This window comes from Mya arenaria, chromosome 14 (genome assembly GCF_026914265.1).
Source record: "Mya arenaria isolate MELC-2E11 chromosome 14, ASM2691426v1".
NCBI lineage: Eukaryota > Metazoa > Mollusca > Bivalvia > Myida > Myidae > Mya > Mya arenaria.
Window position 1 is genome coordinate 48,079,386 of NC_069135.1, and position 19,764 is coordinate 48,099,149.

The 19,764-nt window shown below is 34.3% G+C and overlaps 1 protein-coding gene across 2 annotated transcripts; it reads right to left on the reverse strand.

Annotated features, from left to right (window-relative positions):
• Nucleotides 1-1,704: 1,704 nt before the first annotated feature.
• Nucleotides 1,705-15,118, reverse strand: LOC128218091 (galactoside alpha-(1,2)-fucosyltransferase 2-like). 2 transcript variants are annotated; one of them, XR_008258312.1, is made up of 3 exons: nt 14,272-15,118; nt 2,392-2,514; nt 1,705-1,965 (listed from the first exon to the last, which is right to left on the reverse strand). XR_008258312.1 is itself a non-coding variant. In XM_052925631.1 (2 exons), exons 1-2 carry the CDS (start codon nt 15,068-15,070, stop codon nt 10,326-10,328), a joined length of 1,218 nt encoding a protein of 405 aa, XP_052781591.1. In that variant the 5' UTR covers nt 15,071-15,118; the 3' UTR covers nt 9,418-10,325. The 2 variants fall into 2 exon arrangements, 1 of the variants encoding a protein (XP_052781591.1); XM_052925631.1 differs by lacking the exons at nt 1,705-1,965; nt 2,392-2,514 and adding an exon at nt 9,418-10,744.
• Between the last annotated feature and the right edge of the window lie 4,646 nt (nt 15,119-19,764).

Genomic DNA, 19,764 nt, shown 5'->3' on the forward strand with positions numbered 1-19,764 from the left:
CCCCAGTTGGTACGAACACCAACATCAGTAACGAAACCAATCCGTAACACTTTGATGGGTCTATATATCTTTTCATCCATAATGCTTTAATTGAGTTTAAAAATGATTCTATATCTGCAAGCTTAAGTCCACCGTGTTCATAGTCTTGGTAAAGGATATTTTTTTTTTTTATTTTATCCGGTTTTCCAGCCTACATAAAATCAAATATGTATTTTTTTTATATCATCTATCATTTGTTCAGTTGGATTAGCTAGTACAGTAAATGGATAAATGAGCTTAGGTAAAGCAAATGTTTTAATTACCGTAACTTTTCCGATCAGTGACAGTTTTTTGTGGTGCCATTGTTTTAATACGTTTCTAAACTCTTGAAATGTTTTGCTTCGGTTTCCATTATAGCATTTCTGTACTCGTTTGTATTTGACATTCCTTTTGATGGATAGGGATTTATACTTTTGTCAACCCAGTTACTGCACCGACAGTAAACACTTGCAATATCAGAACCCGAAGAGTGTCTAGATTTTTTGTCTATGGATTTGACACCAGGTTAATATTTTTTCTCTGTGTAATTCTATTTCTCCTCGTAGACCCGTGAGTTCTTTCAAAATTAAGGTTCGGTTGAGATTTATGGTGTTTTTTGACGCCCTTACCCATTTGATAAACGCTGCTTCAAAATTTCTTCGGGAACAGAGTGTTGATAGTTGTTTTAAGTATTTTTTTCAGGTGCTGCAGAAAAGCGGGATTGTTTACACCGGAAGCGGCTGTAATCTTTGAAATCTTGTTTGTTTTTATTCACTCGTAGTGGCCAGAGAGTAGACGATCTGGTTGTGGAATTCTTGTATGGCAACTTTTCATACCAACCGCCATATATATATATATATATATATATATATGATATACCTAATAGAAATAAAATGAAAATCTTTGGCCAAAAGAACATTTTTTCAACAAAATGTTATAGAAAATAACTTGGATAATAACTATTATTAATACAAAGTACAAACACACTTAATGTAATGCTTCTATTTCGTGTTTTTGCATCTGAAATACTTAGGGTTTGGGTATCGGGAATATGATCCCCTCTCACAGCACAATCCCCTTGCGTCCCCTGTTATGACATACATCATCTCCCAGCATAATCCCCTTGCTTTCCCTGTTATGACATACATCACCTCTCAGCATAATCCCCTTGCGTCCCCTGTTATGACATACATCACCTCTCAGCATAATCTCCATCGAGTCTACTGCTATGACATACATCTCTACAATTTTCCTCTTGAGTACCCTGTTATGATATACATTCCCTCTCACAGTATAACCCTACTCGAGTCTACTAAAATGACATACACCCCCTTCTACAATTGCCATGCATCCACTCTCACAACAAACTCCCTCTTGAGTCCCCTGTTATGAGATGCATCCACTCTCACAAGAAACTCCCTCTTGAGTCCCCTGTTATGACATACATCCCCTGTCACAGTACAACCCCCTTTGATTACCCTGTAATGACATACATCCCCTTCTACAATTGCCCTCATGGGTCCCCTGTTATGACATGCATCCAATAATACAAGAACACAACGGTGTACAAGCCATAAAGTTATGAAACAATTCGCAGACGCAGTCCATGGTACACTCTGTGTCCAGGTCAGCACACTGCGTAGTCTTCACAATGAAAGTATTTTGATATTGGACACTGCTGCCATAGAGGGTGTGGCAACCACAACCCAGATGCAAACGGTGAAGTCACAGATTTGGAGAAGAATATGGCTGCGTCACCTTAGGCATTGATACTTGTGGCAGTGGTAACGTCGACTGGTTTGACATGCTCATACACAAGAACGTGGTCATTGTGTTGGCCCAAACAAAGGCACCTTTTAAATAACGCTGAGGAGTTGAGGGCAGGTCTGACGGCCATGCTCTCAAAATGTTCGGGGTTGCCATAGGTTCCTGGTATCGGAGGTACTACTGAAATTGGTTGATATACTGAGAAAGGTGCCTATATACTGCTGAACCGAAATCATCAACAATAGGCGCACAGCTATTGCAACAATGAATAACACAAGTTTAGCATATTTAGTTCCATAGAATCACAATCCCCGGTCATTATTCTTTAGACTTGAAAAGTCCCCCCACCATACGAAATTCGTGCACTTTACTTCGTGAATAAAGTCGTAGCAGTTGACCTGGGTGTTGCTATATTATGATTCGCGGGGGCAATTTTTCTAATGACCTGGGGGTCGTGATTCTTTCAGAGTTTATTACATTCATTTACGTGTGAGCATTAGCTACGCCCAATATACATTATATGTTCATGTATATTTACCACTTGCAAATGGGTACAACTAATACATTTTTAAACTAAATAAATGAAACGCAATCAATCCAGCGTACCGGCCTTGGTGGCCTCAAACAGACCTCGAATGGACGTGGAAGGAGCCGCCTCATACCTGGCCCCCCTCCACGCGGACCGCCTGCGCAAGCATTACTTCTGTGTTCCATGCTCCACTTCTCACGCTGAAATATGAGAGCATAAGCCATCCCAAAATCATCATCCGCGATAAAATGATCATGTAACAGTCCACATAGCAAAGGGAATTAACGGTTACTTACACTGCGTGCGGTTTACATTGCAGTTATCTCGGATTGAATGTTGTTAACATAGATCAACTCACACAGACAACTTTGAACGTAACCATCAGTCATTATTTGGTTAGTGGTCACCAAGCAGGACAAGTGTTATTTTTCGGGTATTCCGTTTTTTCCCACAACACACTCTCGCGCAACATCGTGCCAGAGAGAGTGACTATAAGCTATCATAGCTTTCTTCACAATCGTTGTTCAATACATAACGTTCAAACTTACATTTTAGAAAACAAAAACCTTTCCTATGTAAGTAAATAATATTCATTTAACATTTACAGCGTCTAAAACATATTTGATATTGGTAAGGCTCTGGCTAAAATGTCACAAAATCTACGTCATTTCAATATCAAAAAAGCAGTCAATTTTCAAGATTTTACCAAGGTTGTGAGGTTACTTGATGATATCATTTTATTTGATATATATTTGAAGTTCATTTTGAACATTTAAAAGTAACACCTCCATCAAATCTGAAATACGTACTTATAATTTATGCAATATTTTGTGTAAGTGGCAAGGCGTCGCAAGTTGTAAAATAAAGTGAACAATTGCGTAAAAAATGGGCTCACTTATATACTGTTCCCGATCCATCCAATAACTCGTGGAAGACAGCTTTCTGTTTGTCTTTGCCGCTAACATAAACACCCAACGTTCAACCATAGTCAGACCGGACACAGGCGCTCGCACTTTGTCGTTTTATTCAGACCGGACACAGGCGCTCTGGTTTGGCAGGGGATAAACATTGCTTGTAAATTTTGGATTGGTCATTGAGTGACTGCAAATTATCTCATGAATAAGTCTAAGTTGTGTCCATGCAAAAAACCCAGGTAGAGTAATATCATTTAGGGAGAGTAAATTTAAGGGTGTTTCTTCCTGCTAGATTAGTAGCCCCGAATACGATTTTTCAAGTCCTGTTTAATTTGTAAAAACGTTTTAAGCAACCCAATAAAGAATATTACTTAATAAACAGTTTATGCGATGGCAACTTTCATTTTATCATTTTCATTAGCCATTCCTACATTTCATGTCAGCTTTTAAGAAACACTCTGCATATAAAGCATCAGTCAATTGTACTCCCTCTCACCCCCACAGGTCTGGGGAATAGGGCTGACTTTGACTTTCGGTACAGCCAATCCCGTGGATTTTGGGTAAAATCCAAGCCCAGCGTGGCCATACTGCTGGTGAAACCCCCTTAAAATGCCCCCGCAGTGGGGCATCCTAGGTAAGGCACCTTCCCCGCACGAAAAAAACCCACCACATTCACTCGGCACTTAGGGGCTACCTCGAATTTCAAAACACCGCCCATATCCACCGGTATACCCCTGGACCCGTGGTTACAATTGACTGGTGCATAAAAGTATCAGAAATAATGAGGGTTTTAATACAAAATTTGCCCTGCATTTATCAATATAGGGTACTATTCTTGCAAAGGACAATAAACATACCACAGTTTCTGCCTATCGTTGGAATAATAGAATGTCTTGTTCTCTGCAAGTTTGATCTCGCGCATCTCTACTTCCACCTCAGTCAACCTCTTCACTACATATTCCAGCAGAAAGCCCCCTTTGATATGCTCTTCCGTGGCAAACATGCCGAACCATGCAAATATTAACAACTTGTCAGTTTTAGACTTTCAGGGATGAAAAGAATCACGTTGTAACGTCTATTGTCTAACACTAATGTATGTAAGGTAGGGTATAAAAGACCGGCCGGACCGAAAATTTTCGTACCAGTCCAAAAATCATTTAGAAGTCTTCGGAATTTCGATCGGGTATAAAATATTGGCTTTTATCGAACCGTTTCCGTACAAAGTCATGGTAATAAAAACAAACAGCAAATAAAGAGCTCATTACATATTAGGCCTAAAGAAAGGTATTGTTGCTGGTAAACCAACCGACCATACTTTTTATCCCACCCCACAGACCATATTTTTTTTTTGCCTCAGAGTTCTTTGCAAAAAAAAGGAATTTGAAATAGAAAATATGTTTTTCTAAACAGGGCTTTCAGTTGACCGGAGCTCCAGTGAGAAGTCATTTATGACCAGAAATTAGCAAGTTAGTGTCAAATTTGACCCTGGAGACAATGCAGTGTCGGTAGTCCGGAATCTGAAGATCAAAATGGCTGAATGGCAATAAACGCCCTTTGTGACAAGTGATTAACGATCAACTGTGTCTATTAGCAGCAGTCAAACTCAATGTCATGAATGATGTCGCCCAATATGTAAATTAACAGGTTTCTTCGGCAGTTTTAGCTTACTACATTTAGTGTTTGCCCTCCATTTTCTGCCAATCAAGGGCGCTAGATTTTTGAAATGTTCAGTTTCTTATTTGTGAAGAATCGTGACTAATTACTGAAGACGACTCTTCATGACTAAGTAAATTGCTATTACTGAGCATGCGCATATAGTTTCGCCTATTGATTGCATATGCAAACGCGAGTAGTTTCAGTGTCAACGCTGAATTAAATGACGTCACAATATCTTGCAGTAATTGACAGGTCTTTTTGACAGCAGCGCAGATTAATTTTAAAGCTGATGAAATTTGGGAGGGGCTAACACTAAGTCAGAATTAATTAAGTAATTTGTTCGTTAATAAAAAAAAACCTCTGCTTCCTTAGGTTACTTATTCACGAAGAAATTACTTAATAAACTCTAACCTAAACGTACGAACAACAATGCTTTGATACCAAAAACTGAAATGATATTAAGTTCGATTCTATTTTATGTAAAAGCTAAACATAAATGGTAATCTTGGAACTTTTAAATGCATGACAGAAAAAATAAACATTTTTTTTGTAGCATGCACACTATCCACGGTCAAATTTAATGAAAGTGACAGGTGAACTATTCGACTTAAATCGTGGTTTATCTACAGTTAAGTTCTATTAAATAACACTTTGATTGCTTTACCTTTTTTATATAAAGGAACTATGTAGTGATATTAGCAATAAGAACTTTGAATATATTGGATAAGTTGGAAGAACCCTAATGTGAAATTGAATCTGATAGTAAAACCAAACAAATGTCGTCTCATATTCGATTTTGACAAGGATGCGTTGGATTTCAGAACAAATAATACATGCAGATTACTGTTTCACTCAACACTTACTGGTACAACTCAAATAACATTGACATATATCGCCACTGTCCGTAACGAATCACTACAAACTATTTAGACAAACTTTTCACTTATAACACATGTATTGAAATGTGTTATGTTTGTCGGCTGCAGATTAAACGGTACAATTTGTACCGTCACAGTACGAGCGTGATCAAAGGCGCATGGCAATGGTTTGGATTTAAATCAGTCAGTCTTTATGATACGATCCCATTTTACTCCCGAGATTACATCTTGGCTGGTAAGAACAAACCATACGGCCGGAAACATAATAATCAATAATCCTCGTCTAAGAACTTCCAATTCATGGCCGATATATTTGAGTTTACTACAAATATAAATGAACCTTTGGCGACTCTTCATGACTAAGTTAATTGCTCTTATTGCGCATGCGCTTATAGTTTCGCCTACTAATTGCATATGCAAACGCGAGTAGTTTCAGTGTCAACGCTAAACTTGACAGGTCTTTTTGACAGCAGCGCAGATTAATTTTAAAGCTGATGAAATTTGGGAGGGGCTAACACTAAATCAGTTAGAATTTATTTAGTAATTTCTTCGTTAATAAAAAAAACCTCTGCTTCCTTAGGTTACTTATTCACGAAGAAATTACTTAATAAACTCTAACCTATACGTACGAACAACAATGCTTTGATACCAAAAAACTGAAATGATATTTAGTTCGATTCTATTTTATGTATAAGCTAAACATAAATGGTAATCTTGGAACTTTTAAATGCATGACAGAAAAATAAACATTTTTTGTAACATGCACACTATCCAAAAAGCGGGGTAAACAGTTGAAAACGTTTACTTTTTGTCAATTTTAATGAAAGTGAAAGGAAAACTATTTGACTTAAATCATGGTTAATCTACAGTTAAGTTCTTTTAAATAACACTTTGTTTGCTTTACTTTTTTATATTAAGGAACTATGTAGTGATATTGGCAATAAGAACTTTGAATATATTGGATTAGTTGGAAGAACCCTAATGTGGAATTGAATCTGATAGTAAAACCAAACAAATGTCGTCTCATATTCGATTTTGGCAAGGATGCGTTGGATATAAGAACAAATAATACATGCAGATTACTGTTTCACAAACACTTACTGGTACAACTCATATAACATTGACATATATTGCCACTGTCCGTAACGAATCACTACAAACTATTTAGACAAACATTTCACTTATTACACATGTATTGAAATGTGTTTTGTTTGTCGGCTGCAGATTAAACGGTACAATTTGTACCGTCACAGTACGAGCGTGATCAAAGGCCGTGGCAATGGTTTGGATTTAAATCGGTTAGTCTTTATGATACGATCCCATTTTACTCCCGAGATTACATCTAGGCTGGTAAGAACAAACCATACGGCCGGAAACATAATAATAATCAGTAATCCTCGTCTCAAAACTTTGAATTCATGGCCGATATATTTGAGTTTACTACAAATATAAATGAACCTTTGGCTTTACGAAAACTACGTTGAATAATCCTTAACTTTGTTACTTTATTAACTTACTTCCACATTAGAGAGTTCACAGTTGACGACATGAAGACATCGGCGATTTTCTTCAAGCATAAGACCAAATTTAGTTGATAAGTGACTGTTTAGCACAGACTTGGAGAAATTGAAGTGCTGGATAAGCTCTAAAAGTCGACCCCGTGTTATAAACGAGTGTATACAAAACACCATATTTCATGGGCAAAGTTAGGGGTCGTCATATAAGCAGAGCTCCTTATAGTCCGAGAAATAAGGTAATGCTAATGATATCTTCTTCCTGGTTAAATTGTACTTTAAATTCCTTATTATCATATTTTACTATGTTCTTGCTTACGCCACCATATATGAATATATTTTCATTATAAATGAATTGCATGTATATAGTTTTGAACATAGCTTCTCATGACTTATTTGCATTGATGTATACCAAGCTAAATTGTTAAATTGTGATTGTTTCAAATATTGTATATGTTGAAATCATCCTTCAGAGGAAATAAAGAGAATTAAAGAGAAAAAAACATTATAAAATATTTGTAATTATTATCTGAAACCGATGTTTGATCATTTGAAATGAGTGAACATGAAACAGACGACATTGAATTGCTGCACAACGTTTAAACAAACAGTAAATTTTAAATGCACTTCACAAAAAAGTACGTGTTTTCATATTTAAATACGCCTTCTAGATCCGCCTGTGTTTTATGCTCCACTTCTTTATCAGATCAGTATGGAGATTTCCGTTGGTACAAAATTGATCCCATCCGACCGGTCTTTTATACGGCCCTTTTAATAGTTTTTATACCCAACAGTATGCAATTATGTTGACGTTTAAAACGTTTGAACCTTAATGAATATTTTCAATTTAATATGTGTAGAATATAATTAACATTACAAATTGTCCAATAATGCAAAACTCAAATCTGAATAAGTTTGATTTATGACCCGGCTATACAAATTATACACAGATACTGTGTAATATTTCCAAATGCATATTCTTTTACATTGTGTACCGTGTCTTCATTTGTTATGATAATTTAGTTCTAAGCTATACTGATCAATGTCCAATCAATCATGTTTATCTTATCGTCGAAACTCATCGACGATAACGTAAGAACATGTTTTGGAACCCCCCCCCCCCATTAAACTGAATGAGTTTCTCTTTATACTTACACAGTGTTTTCCAAAAGCAACTGTCGTCATCTTGATTTTTCCCGTCTATGTACTTCCGGTACAAACAAAATATATATCCAACTTAAATCGCGACATGGGAAGAAAATATCGACTTTTACTTACTGCATTTTTACCGATAAAAGCAGAAATTTTTAAAGATATTAAATAATATGATAATAAAACTCATTACGAACATAATCATGCTGCATTCCTGTATGTTTAATTCACTCCTTAAAATGATCTGCCTATGGCGGGTGTCGCATTATTCCAGCGATATATACTACCTGGTTTTCAAAAGGCAAAAAGTGTAAAAAAAATACAAAAATGTCAATAAAATGTTTACAAAGCAACTCATTCAAAGAAATGAATCAGATATACAAATGAGTAATCTTTTCCGCGTGTTCAGAATAAATAAGGCCAAAACATAGGCAGACCCGATTTTGTCTGCCTAAGTTTCGTGCCTGCCTAATGCATATCTATATATGTTATCGGTCTGACTGTTGAGTCAAGTAGATATGTATATATTTGTAAGTGCAAATTTTAGCAAGAATGAGTATTAAGTAATATGATTAAATTCATGACATGCGTGCTGAGAGTCTATCTATATATGCTATTCTTAAATCCTTGAATACACGCATCGCAAGTTATTTGTTTACATGTATATTGGTATTTTGAAAAGTAAATCATTCAGCAGGAAGAAATTTATATAAGTCGAATCAGAAATACATGATTTCAAATAGGAAGATCAACTTATTACTAAATGGCGTAATAATATGTTGAAAACGAAACAAACTTATTTAAGGATGCTTTAAAATAATTTTATCCTGGTCATTATGCGATGCAACTAAGAACATAGAATAAATTGGGATAATTTAATAAAATGTAAATAAGAAAAATGTTTCTAATTACCATTGTTCAGTGAAATATGGTAATGATATTTTATGCTAAAATATAATAATACGTTGTAAGTGGAAAAAGTTGTTTTGGCTATAAGTTATTTCTTTCAATTGCAGAGTTTTTTAAAATCGTTTTGTTTATAATTATTTTTGTTATTCCAGGTAATATTTAAAGACAAACATGATTTAAATAGATAAATGTGCCTATAGCTATTTTAAATTACAACTTTGTGAACATTTTATTGTTACATTTAGGTCGAGGTTTGATGCTTAATTCCTGTCATTGTCAGAGTGCCTTTGTTGAAATAATTATTCGATTAGCTTTTGGTTAATTAATTTAAAAAGCCATAACTACGGCTGTACAAAAATCACCGTTAGTGCGAAGAATCATTTTAACGGTTTAGAACCAAGGAAAAAAACACGCATTACTGAAATAATTTAATTTGATAAAATGTAATTTTAAGTTCAGCTTCCGTACTTAACTGTTGACCTTGTTATCGATCACCCATTAAGATAAAATTATTGTTTAATGTCGACTGATTGATTTTTTTTCCACCGTAGACTATGTATTTTGATGTTATCTTTATTTAGGTTGAACATTTATTTCAATGAATTAATTTAGTCCCTTTCTGGGACTTCAGTATTTCCTTATCCCTACGTTTTACATCCGCTAAGTAAAATTGGTTTTACTTATTAATCAAAGTGATCAAATCGTAGTGAATGCATTAACGCTATTGGTCAATGGAATGCAATAGCAATTGCTGTACTTGTGTCAACACATTGTTTAAGCCAAGTGTCGGCGTTATGAATAAAATTTCAAGGCCGCCCCGTTGAGTGCACTCAAAAACATTTTCTATTGAAACAATATCACTTCCTAGTTGTTGAGTCCCCTTTAGTACCAAAAAGAATTATCGATCGTAATTTATTTACGATCATAAGATATTATCTTTATATTGCTATGCTTCACATTCAACGCACTCAAAGATGTTTTTACAAATTTATAGACCTATCCAGTGTTTTGGATAATAATCACTTCTGTTTAAGCCTTTACCAACAAATGTATCTTTTGATGGCCACGAGGAGTCATACACGGTTATTCTACCAGAAAGCCAAGCCCCCCACCAACCAAATGTCCCGATGGTTATAATCACGTGATCACAACAAACCATGAGTGCAAAGTCTAGGACAGCTTCTTTAAAAGGAGAGTAAAACACGTCAGGCCCTAACGTATTGTTCTGGCACCATTCCATACCATTGCTGATGACAACAAAGTGGACTGTCTTCTTTCGGAACATATTTCTGAAGTATTCCATAGATCTATTTAGGTAAGTTGCGTCCGACGGAACATAACCTAGTTTGATGTTAGCATCTTTTGCCATATCGCCTCTTCGAACGTGCACACACACATTAACTGCGCCTATAATATTGCAAATAGTTTTCAAAATAGTTTAGACAGTTGTATTAGCTATGATTAGGAAGTTAACACAAAATTGGATGCATCAATGAAATGGTATGCCTTTTGTGAGATCGGGAAAAACGAATATCGTTATAAAGATGAAATGTCATTTTGTTTCGCCGAGGAGGTGTTATTGTTTTCTAGTCAATGTCGACCTTAAGGCCACACCCAATTAATGTTTCGTTACACGGATCTTTGCCCAAAATAAGTGGAGCGAGCGTGCCACCGAAAAAAAAATTGCCAGTTTTCATTAAACCCGAAGCGAGCGAAGAGCGAAAAATACTTTTAATATGACGATCGTTTATAATAAAAAATAACCCTCTTTTTAGGAAAAAGTTAGAAACGACTTCTATAAATCTACCCGAATCACTTTAACATCATTTGCAACTGTATGTAGACGTACTTATTGATTTTTGATGTGTATAAAATTATGTTTCACACAGGCATCATCAAACAGTAAACTCCATATACATTAATTTTGAATTTCTAGACTAAGTTTTGTTTTGTTTTATCACAGGAAATGCAATGGCATGTGCTTATCAAAACAAAAAGAACAAGGGTGTGTGCAGAGAACTTTTATGGTCAGTGATTTAATGCACCAGCCAATTGTATATGCCTCTCCCCCCTTAGTCCGGAATAGCGGGGACTTTAACTTACATTCCATCCATTCCTGTGTAAAATACAGGACATTCAGGGAAAAACTGCTGGTAAAATCCATGCCAAATGCCCCAGCACACCGGGATACCTATGTAAGGCCCATGTCCCACTATTTTCGGAGTGATAACAAAACCACTGCAGGCACTTCGGGGCCAACCTGGAAGTTAAAACACGGCTCATTGCACCCGCTGTCCTTGGTATACCCCCGGTACGGGACGAGGGGTTAGGGGCAGTGATTACAATCGACTGGTGCATTATGATCCCGAATCATAGAAATGATGCACTGAGTTTCATAGAATCGATTTTCATTAAAGTGATCAATAATTCATATCTTTAATCTAATATGTACCATTGTTTCAGTATTCCATGTATTTGTTGATTAAAGCTGGGGGATCATTGTTATATTTTAAACTGAATTATTGCTGAAATTTAGAATATATGTAAGCAAACACCACTGATTCAATACAGACACATATTATAAGTGTACTTGATTTTATATCTCCTATGTGGAATGTCATTTCATGAAGAATTCCATTTATTTAATGCTGCATCCAACCACTTTGCAAATTCATAAGATTATTAAACTACATGCGACATTTGTAAAATATATTAATGACCAAACAATCTTGAATCTTTTTCTTTGATCTTGTTTGTAACAAATATATATGTATATGTTTGTATAATTATGTTCCTACCCCTAGGCTTGCAGTAACCTCAACTTGGCACTAAAAGTGCAATCATGTATTATAATTAACTTAATGAAATTATTTTTAGTGTCTGCTTATTTGTGTCATTATTGTTTCTGTTCAAAATAGAATGTAACATGATCTCTTCAGTTATTGTCAGCACTTTTTAATAATATTTTTAACTATTTAAAAACTAGGCTGTCCCATTGTGGATGTCAAATTTAAGTGTTAGAAGTACTTACTCATATGGTCACCATATTTCCATTTTACATGAGCATAAAGTCAATATACAAGGAGTGTAACATTTATTTTCTATTTTCATTAAACTATAAATGGTCTTAAATTCAAAATCAAAATCAATTCTTATGTAGATACCAATAACCAGAATCAGCAATGTTAAACACCATATAATACACTAGCGGCTCCATGAAGTTCATTTTGTGATGTTTTCTTGACGGCACATTAGTTATATAACCTCAGAACCTTGGTCCTCCACTGGTAGCAATCTAAAGAAAAGTCAAATTATTTTGTAATCATTTAAATTATAATGTTGTCTGTGAAAATCAGCTTCATATCTTAAATGGCTGAATAATGAATATTGGGCGCGGATATGGAAATATGCCTTGTTGGGGGATGTTAAGTTAACAGGAGCGTTGGTAAGAGATGATGGCTTTCACAATAAACAAACCAGTAATTAATATTTTGCTTTCACTCAAATGACAGTATACTGATAATTTATAGAAGAAGAAAAACCATCTTATTATTACCTCCCTGCTCTTGGTGTCTTTAATCATGTGCCTGTTATATGTTCTAACATCACACTGGATCTTCTAGCTTTCGCTGATGAAAAGCCTAAAATGATTATTACTATTCATTATCACAATTATGAAATGGTTGTGTACAATTGAACATAAACGTGTTAATTACAGAACTGTATATGTAACTGTATAATTTATATACATTTTAACAAACTCAAAAAATCATACTTGGGTATGTTGTCATACCACTGCTGTTGTTTCTATCAAATAAACTTTTATACTATCAAGGCACAGTATTTGATTAGCAATCAACCCATTGTGTGCCTCTATATAAAAGAAAACTGTAGAAATATACTATAGACTGAGGTATTTTTCGTAGAAAATGACGTCATACCTGTCATTTATTGTAACTATTTAGGTGCAAAATATTCAAAATATGTGCAGAGTGGGATACATTTCAATAAAGTAAGGTCGAGACCTGCAATCAAGTGTTGGTCTCGAATCATTGCATTGGTTTTTGAAAGATTTTGGAATTATTTAAACGCAAAACAAGGTAAATTCATTCTTTAACTTCATATTTCTTGTAAAGTTATCACTGTTTTTGTTCATGAAATTTGTTCGTTGGAATATTTTTAATACATTCACATAGTGGTTATTGGCGATTTCTTACCTCAGTATTCCTGTCTTCTATTGATATGGATGTAATGGAACAGTTTTCTATTCACGAAGTTTCATTTTGTCGTTAAAATCGACAAAATGAGTTGTAAATCGAGCGTTTGTTTATGTCTGGTCGGCCATCTTGATTCTGGTAACTGAGACGGTTAATCAATTTACCCACCTCTTGGAGAAGGGTAAATATTACCGCGGTAAATAGCTTGGCAAAACCTTAATTTTGTTATATACTATTTACCAGAAAAATTACCGCCGGTAAAATATTACCCTGGGTAAACCTGTTTATACAACAGGCTGCAGATGTTCAGAATTGTTTTCAGAACAACACTAGAATTATCAATACGAAGTAGTAGGACGCCGATAATAAGTTATTTTACATAATTCAAATAATTAATAATCGCGGGCTCAGCGGAGTTTACACGTCAAAAAGCGCAAAATAGTTTCTCAGTTTATAATGTGTATACTTCGCGTGTGAAGGTCCCGAGATAAGTGCAGATATATGTAGCAAAGCTTTTTTTAAATTACTGGGATATACGTTGTGGACTAACGCAATTAATTTCACATTGTAAAATATGCAAAACTGCAAAAGATACATGTGTCGTGAATGTGATACATCAGTTAGCAAGATTAAATGCGTTGTCTATTTTTATTCTTACAATGGTATCATCTGGCGTCTAAGCCCTTTAAAAGTCTAATTTAATACAACAATTTGTACCTGTTGATGATAGGTTTTGCAGAAATGCGTTTGCTTTGTCGGTGAACTCCGCTTTCAAAGTAAATACTTTTCGCACTTCATCCTTCGCATTGTCGAAATATTTCCAGCTACAACGATAACCACCTAGCGTCCAATTCTGACCACAATCTAAAGACTCCACTTCTTTTTGATAAGTACCATACTTTACTTCACCGACGTTCTTTTCGTTAACTGCAGGCACGTTTACGTAAATCCGCGGCATTTCGAACCATTTAAATATGTAATGATTGTATCGCGACTGTGGCGTGAAACCTCGTCTTTTGGCAACTCCGATCAAGGCCGCTATTTCAAACATGATGTTTCCAGCTCTACCTTGAGGGCCTTTTGAGGAAATATAGGTGTTACAAGCACTGTTTATAGAAGCAACGTTACACACTGCATGCGATTCACAACTTATGTTCTCTTTCTTCCGTTTAGTGAATGGAATGGTTGTGTCGCAAGATCTGTTTTGAAACGCAACGTTACTGTCCGATTCGTTATTGACTGATTTACGTGGTTTTTCAGTAAATTTCCGTTCCCTCTGCTGTTCGTACTTCAGCCAGAATATTTCAAAACATGTCATATTACAGACACCGTTCTGATACTCGCGATTGCAAGCTTGTGACGTATCATTCCTTACTTTTCCAAATATCAAGTCCCTTTGGGTGTTCATAAAACCTCTCACATCCCATTGCGCTATTGCGCTGTCTTTCAAACAGATGTATGCAACAATAAATGCTGCACAAAATACCATAAACATATAGAAAATTCGGTTATTCATGTTAAACGCATTATATATGTATTCAAATTAGTGCATACATGAGTAAGGTATTTGATGACCCGATGAAAAGTATCGTATTACTTTCCATTAAGATCCTGTTTAGTCGAATATGACGCAGTGTTGTATAGTATACATACTAGTTTACATTACATTTATCCATTCTCGAACGCCGATTTTAGAAACTAGACATATTGACAAGAAATTGCGCTTTAGCGATAAGCATTAATCTTACACTCTTATCAAAATCAAAACATACTAATGTACTTACTATATAAAGCTTTTATAGAAAATATTATTAACTAATAACAATATCGTTACCATCTTTAATAGCTGAAAATATTAATTAACTGGTTAGTGCTAAAAGATTTATAGTGTTCAACTATCGTCTCATAAGGTTGACATATCGTGTCTTACGCACCTTTTTTCAAATTTAGCACAGAATCCTTCATTAGAACCACTGTTTTCAATATCTTTATCCTTTTCAGTACATTTAAACAAATAAATTAGCTGTGGTAAATTTGGGAGTAAGAGTGCATCTTTGAGAAAAGGTATCTTTAACATGCACTTGTAACGTGGTTGATATGTTACGAACAAAACAAACACTTCTATGTGACTTTAAATAGGTTTCAAGCCTACCACAGTTAGATTCCTCTTAAATTTGTTTAGTTTATTAATTTTGGTATCCGTTAAAGATGTACTCTTACTCCCAAATCAGATTATCCATAATTAATGTAATTGTTCTAATATAAAAAAAAAAAACACAGGATGAATAGATGTTAAAAACAATGATTCTGATGAAGAAAAACGAGTTTAATTTGAAAGAAATGCGCATAAAACACAATATTTCTACCTTATGAAACTATAGTAAAGCACAGTAAGTCTTTGGGCATACACCAATCATTAAAAAAAATCGCGATTTCTGCAATTAAATACACGGTTATATAGGTTTATCAGTCAAAATTGATGTTTGTTACACATGTGTATGTATTAAATTTAAATAAGAGTGTCACTTTAATGTAAGTGGAACGTTTCCTGTCAAGTTTAATCTAAGAGTTATTGTTTTTTTGTGTTTTATTCTTTTGTCAAAAATTACTTTTTGTCATCCGTAAAAGGTGTTGTATTAGTTTGTTTTTTTTGTTGTTTTTTTTCAAATGACAAGTTCAATTCAAACTGTATCATTGCTAACCTTTTCTTCGTATATTATAAGTGTAAATACCTTGTAGTCTGCTCCAGGTTGACTTATTAGTATTTATCGTTGAATAATTGGCTTTTGGTTGTAGCTTTTATCTGTTCTTTGTAGATTAATAAAACTTTGTGTAGAACTTTCAATATCTGCTGTAATGCTGAATGATGATTCTACTTGCCTGCTTCTTTGTGCTTCTAGCAACATTTCGAGTAGTTATGTTCACTGTAACAGTCATAACATATTTGTCATAACATATGAAATATTATTTAGCAGTCTGGAAATCCACAGTTCCAGCATATTCACAACAATGCAACTGGTATCAGCACAATCTCTGAAAATAAAATTATCATCAGTGTAATCTGTAAACTTAATTGCGATTGAATTGGTTGTAGCATTTTAGTTTCCTGTCCTTCAAGAATGATCTGTTTGGTGGTTAAATTGTATAAAACATCACTGTCGTCTTGAATGGTCATTCTAGGTACTTTAAGCCTTTGTTGTGACTCTTTTCGCTGGCTGCCTAATCATGTTTTCCATTTTTTTTTTAAACTTTTATCTACGAATTAGAGTAGCCTTGCCATAAGTTAATCGAATATTATCACCGGCACTATATCCAGAACCATCCGCTGATTTATTTTACTTTAAAGATTACTTGAGTAGCGATTATATCTATTAAACCTTAAGCTTCTTTCAATCATGGTAAAATTATAACCGCTCGTTGTTTGTCTTGCTCCATCTACTGGTCGGTGAGTGACGTTTCTAGTAAATTGTTATATAGTTTATAATATTTATGCAAAAAGCTACAGACACAAGCTCAGTAGCAAAAAGTTTAAACATAAACCCGGTTTCGTGGCACTGGGCAAACGCCAAAGACATAGAAAACAAAATCAGAACAAGAAACATAGAAGAACAGAACAAAACTCCACAAACATATATTACAATGACAAGTAATACATGAATATTTGATATCCCTTGTTTCTCAAATTCATTTAAAAAAAAAACAGTACATAACGCACTATTCGTTAAGACATTATTACACAAGGCGTTTAAAATGAAGCGCATGGCAAGAATAAATAAATCAATAAAAGCAGTCTTAGTAAACGTTATTTGTTAATAAAAGGGATTTTTGTTAAAAAATCATGAATGAAAAATTAATGCGTAAAAAGTTAATATAATAGTGCATATTAAAAGTATAAGCATGCATATGATAACCAACATTCACAGCAAAAGCAGTTAGCCAACATATGATTCAGCATCCAGACTATGTTTTACAAGATGGATAAGAACATGTTTAACCGTCACAGAGACTTATCATTGATTTGAATTGAGAGAGTGTTGATGTAATTTGGAAAAGTGTGCCATAACCTGGCTGCTGAATACCAAAAGGAGTTCAAACTTTACCTAATACTATAGACTTTTGGCAGTTCAGTCACTTTTGTATATCTAAACTCATAGTGGAAATGTTTAGATTTACAATATCATGTAGGTATATAGGTCCTTGTGTATTCAAAATCTTAAAAACTGCAATAATAGCAGTTCTCATTCTCCGAACTTCAAGTGATGGTAAGCCAGAATTTTCAAGTAGGATTTCGTTCGAAGTTAAGGGACAACAACTAAAATTCGAGAGTATGAAAGAGTGATACATTGTCAGTGTACCAAGTATAGTAAGGTTGCCACCAATTCTCTTCATAACATTAAGCTGTCTTGGGGCCTTCTTACAGATTTTATCCACATGACGTTTTAAAACTTAGAAGAAAGTCGAAGGTGACCCCAAGTCTATGTCTTTGGCGTTTGCCCATTGCCACTAAACCGGGTTTATGTTTAAACTTTTTGCTACTGCGCATGTTTCTGTAGCCTTTTGCATATATATATTCATTATTACAATTAACAAAAAGAGCATTGAAACTAAAGTGAAAATCTAAATCATGTTGTTGTTTTTTTCTTTCTGAATGATATTGCCTGAAATTTATCCGGGTTTGCCTGCATAAGATTCTCCGGAAACCACTTAATCAGTGTAAGTCTATCTGATTCAAGGACATCACTTAGAAAATGTTCATGATTAAAATTCTTAAAACTCCTGTATTTTACCCATTCATTTTTGTTAACTGGAACATCCATTTTCATTTGAAAACCTACAATATTAGCGACAACAGGAGTTAAATATCATTAAATAATTTAATAGTCAAATATCATTAAAAAAAACTTAACAGTAACATCAACAAGGCTAAGTTCAGTTATGTTTGGAAAGCATGTAGCTGTTTCTACACCATACCTGAGATCAATTATATCACACAATTGTATCCATGTTTTACATTTTTCTTTGTCAAAACAGTTGTAGTTTATATCACTAAGTAACACAATGTGATCATACTTTACAGTCCATTGGTCAATAAACTTACGTAAACCTTCTTAAGATTCTTGGTTTGATAACGATGGCGGTCTATACAATTCACATATGAAAAGCCTTAAACAGTCAATTTGCAATTCCACATCAAAAATTATATCATCTTTAATTTCTGAATCTGTGGTCCTGTCACCAAAAATGTCAATCCTAAGATCCGGCTCTTGATGTTCTGTAAGCCCTCCAAAAATGATAATTATCAACCTGTACCGTGGCGCCTATAAAATGATTCATCTAATTTAGCCTCTGAAAAAAAGTTAATCAACAGTGTTATGTACGTGTTCATAACGATTGCAGTCTTTAACCTTTTCAAACATAACATTAATAATCTATATTTATTTTTATACGTACGCACTTTACCTTGAATCAGTAAAAAAAATACTATATATTTTAGTACGAACTGTTTTCAATATTTCTAGATATATAATACTACTATGTTGTTTATTAATCAGTTGTCTTTTCACATAATATTAGTGTATTTCAATATCATTCAGGTAGATGCTTTGTGCTAGTGATCTTCTTTCATTCTTTAAATATGATATTATCATTATTGTTGGATTGGTAATAAAATGTGTAATAAGTGTTATAAAACTTTGCATCCTTTATTTCTTTATTTCATTTAACTAGTGTTCATGGCATAACTTGTTGTTTTTATATGTATCTTATCAACAAGCAACTTTGCAAAGTCGCGGTCACCCGGATTTATCAATAAGCTTGTAATAAGGGCCGGCAGTGATGCAAAAGTCGATTGAAGGACCAAAATTTAAAATCTCCAAAAAATCAATTTAAATTTAGCTTTATGGTTCAATATTTTACAAGCATGATTCATATATCAGTTGTAACATAAAAAGTTGTAATTAGGAGTTTACGAAATAATATTTTATCACATTTCCAATTAAAAGACATTTACGTTTCCCGGAAATGTCTTAATACAAAAGGAACATATTTATGAGTAAAATTTATCGGAACAGCCCAATAAACAATGTCTTGGGACTTTGTGTTGATTGCAGCTATGTTTTAAAAAAAATGCATTTTTTTAACCCGGAAATAAATTTCATCCACTATTTTTCATTATTTTTCTGAATAACTTTCTTTTTTGTCAATATATCA

Coding starts and splice junctions, on each gene's coding strand:
- LOC128218091 (XM_052925631.1), bottom strand. CDS start 15,070: ATGAATAACCGAATTTTCTATATGTTTATGGTATTTTGTGCAGCATTT. Junction 10,745..14,271: donor GCAAAACCTATCATCAACAG/GTACAAATTGTT, acceptor GCAATATTATAG/GCGCAGTTAATGTGTGTGTG.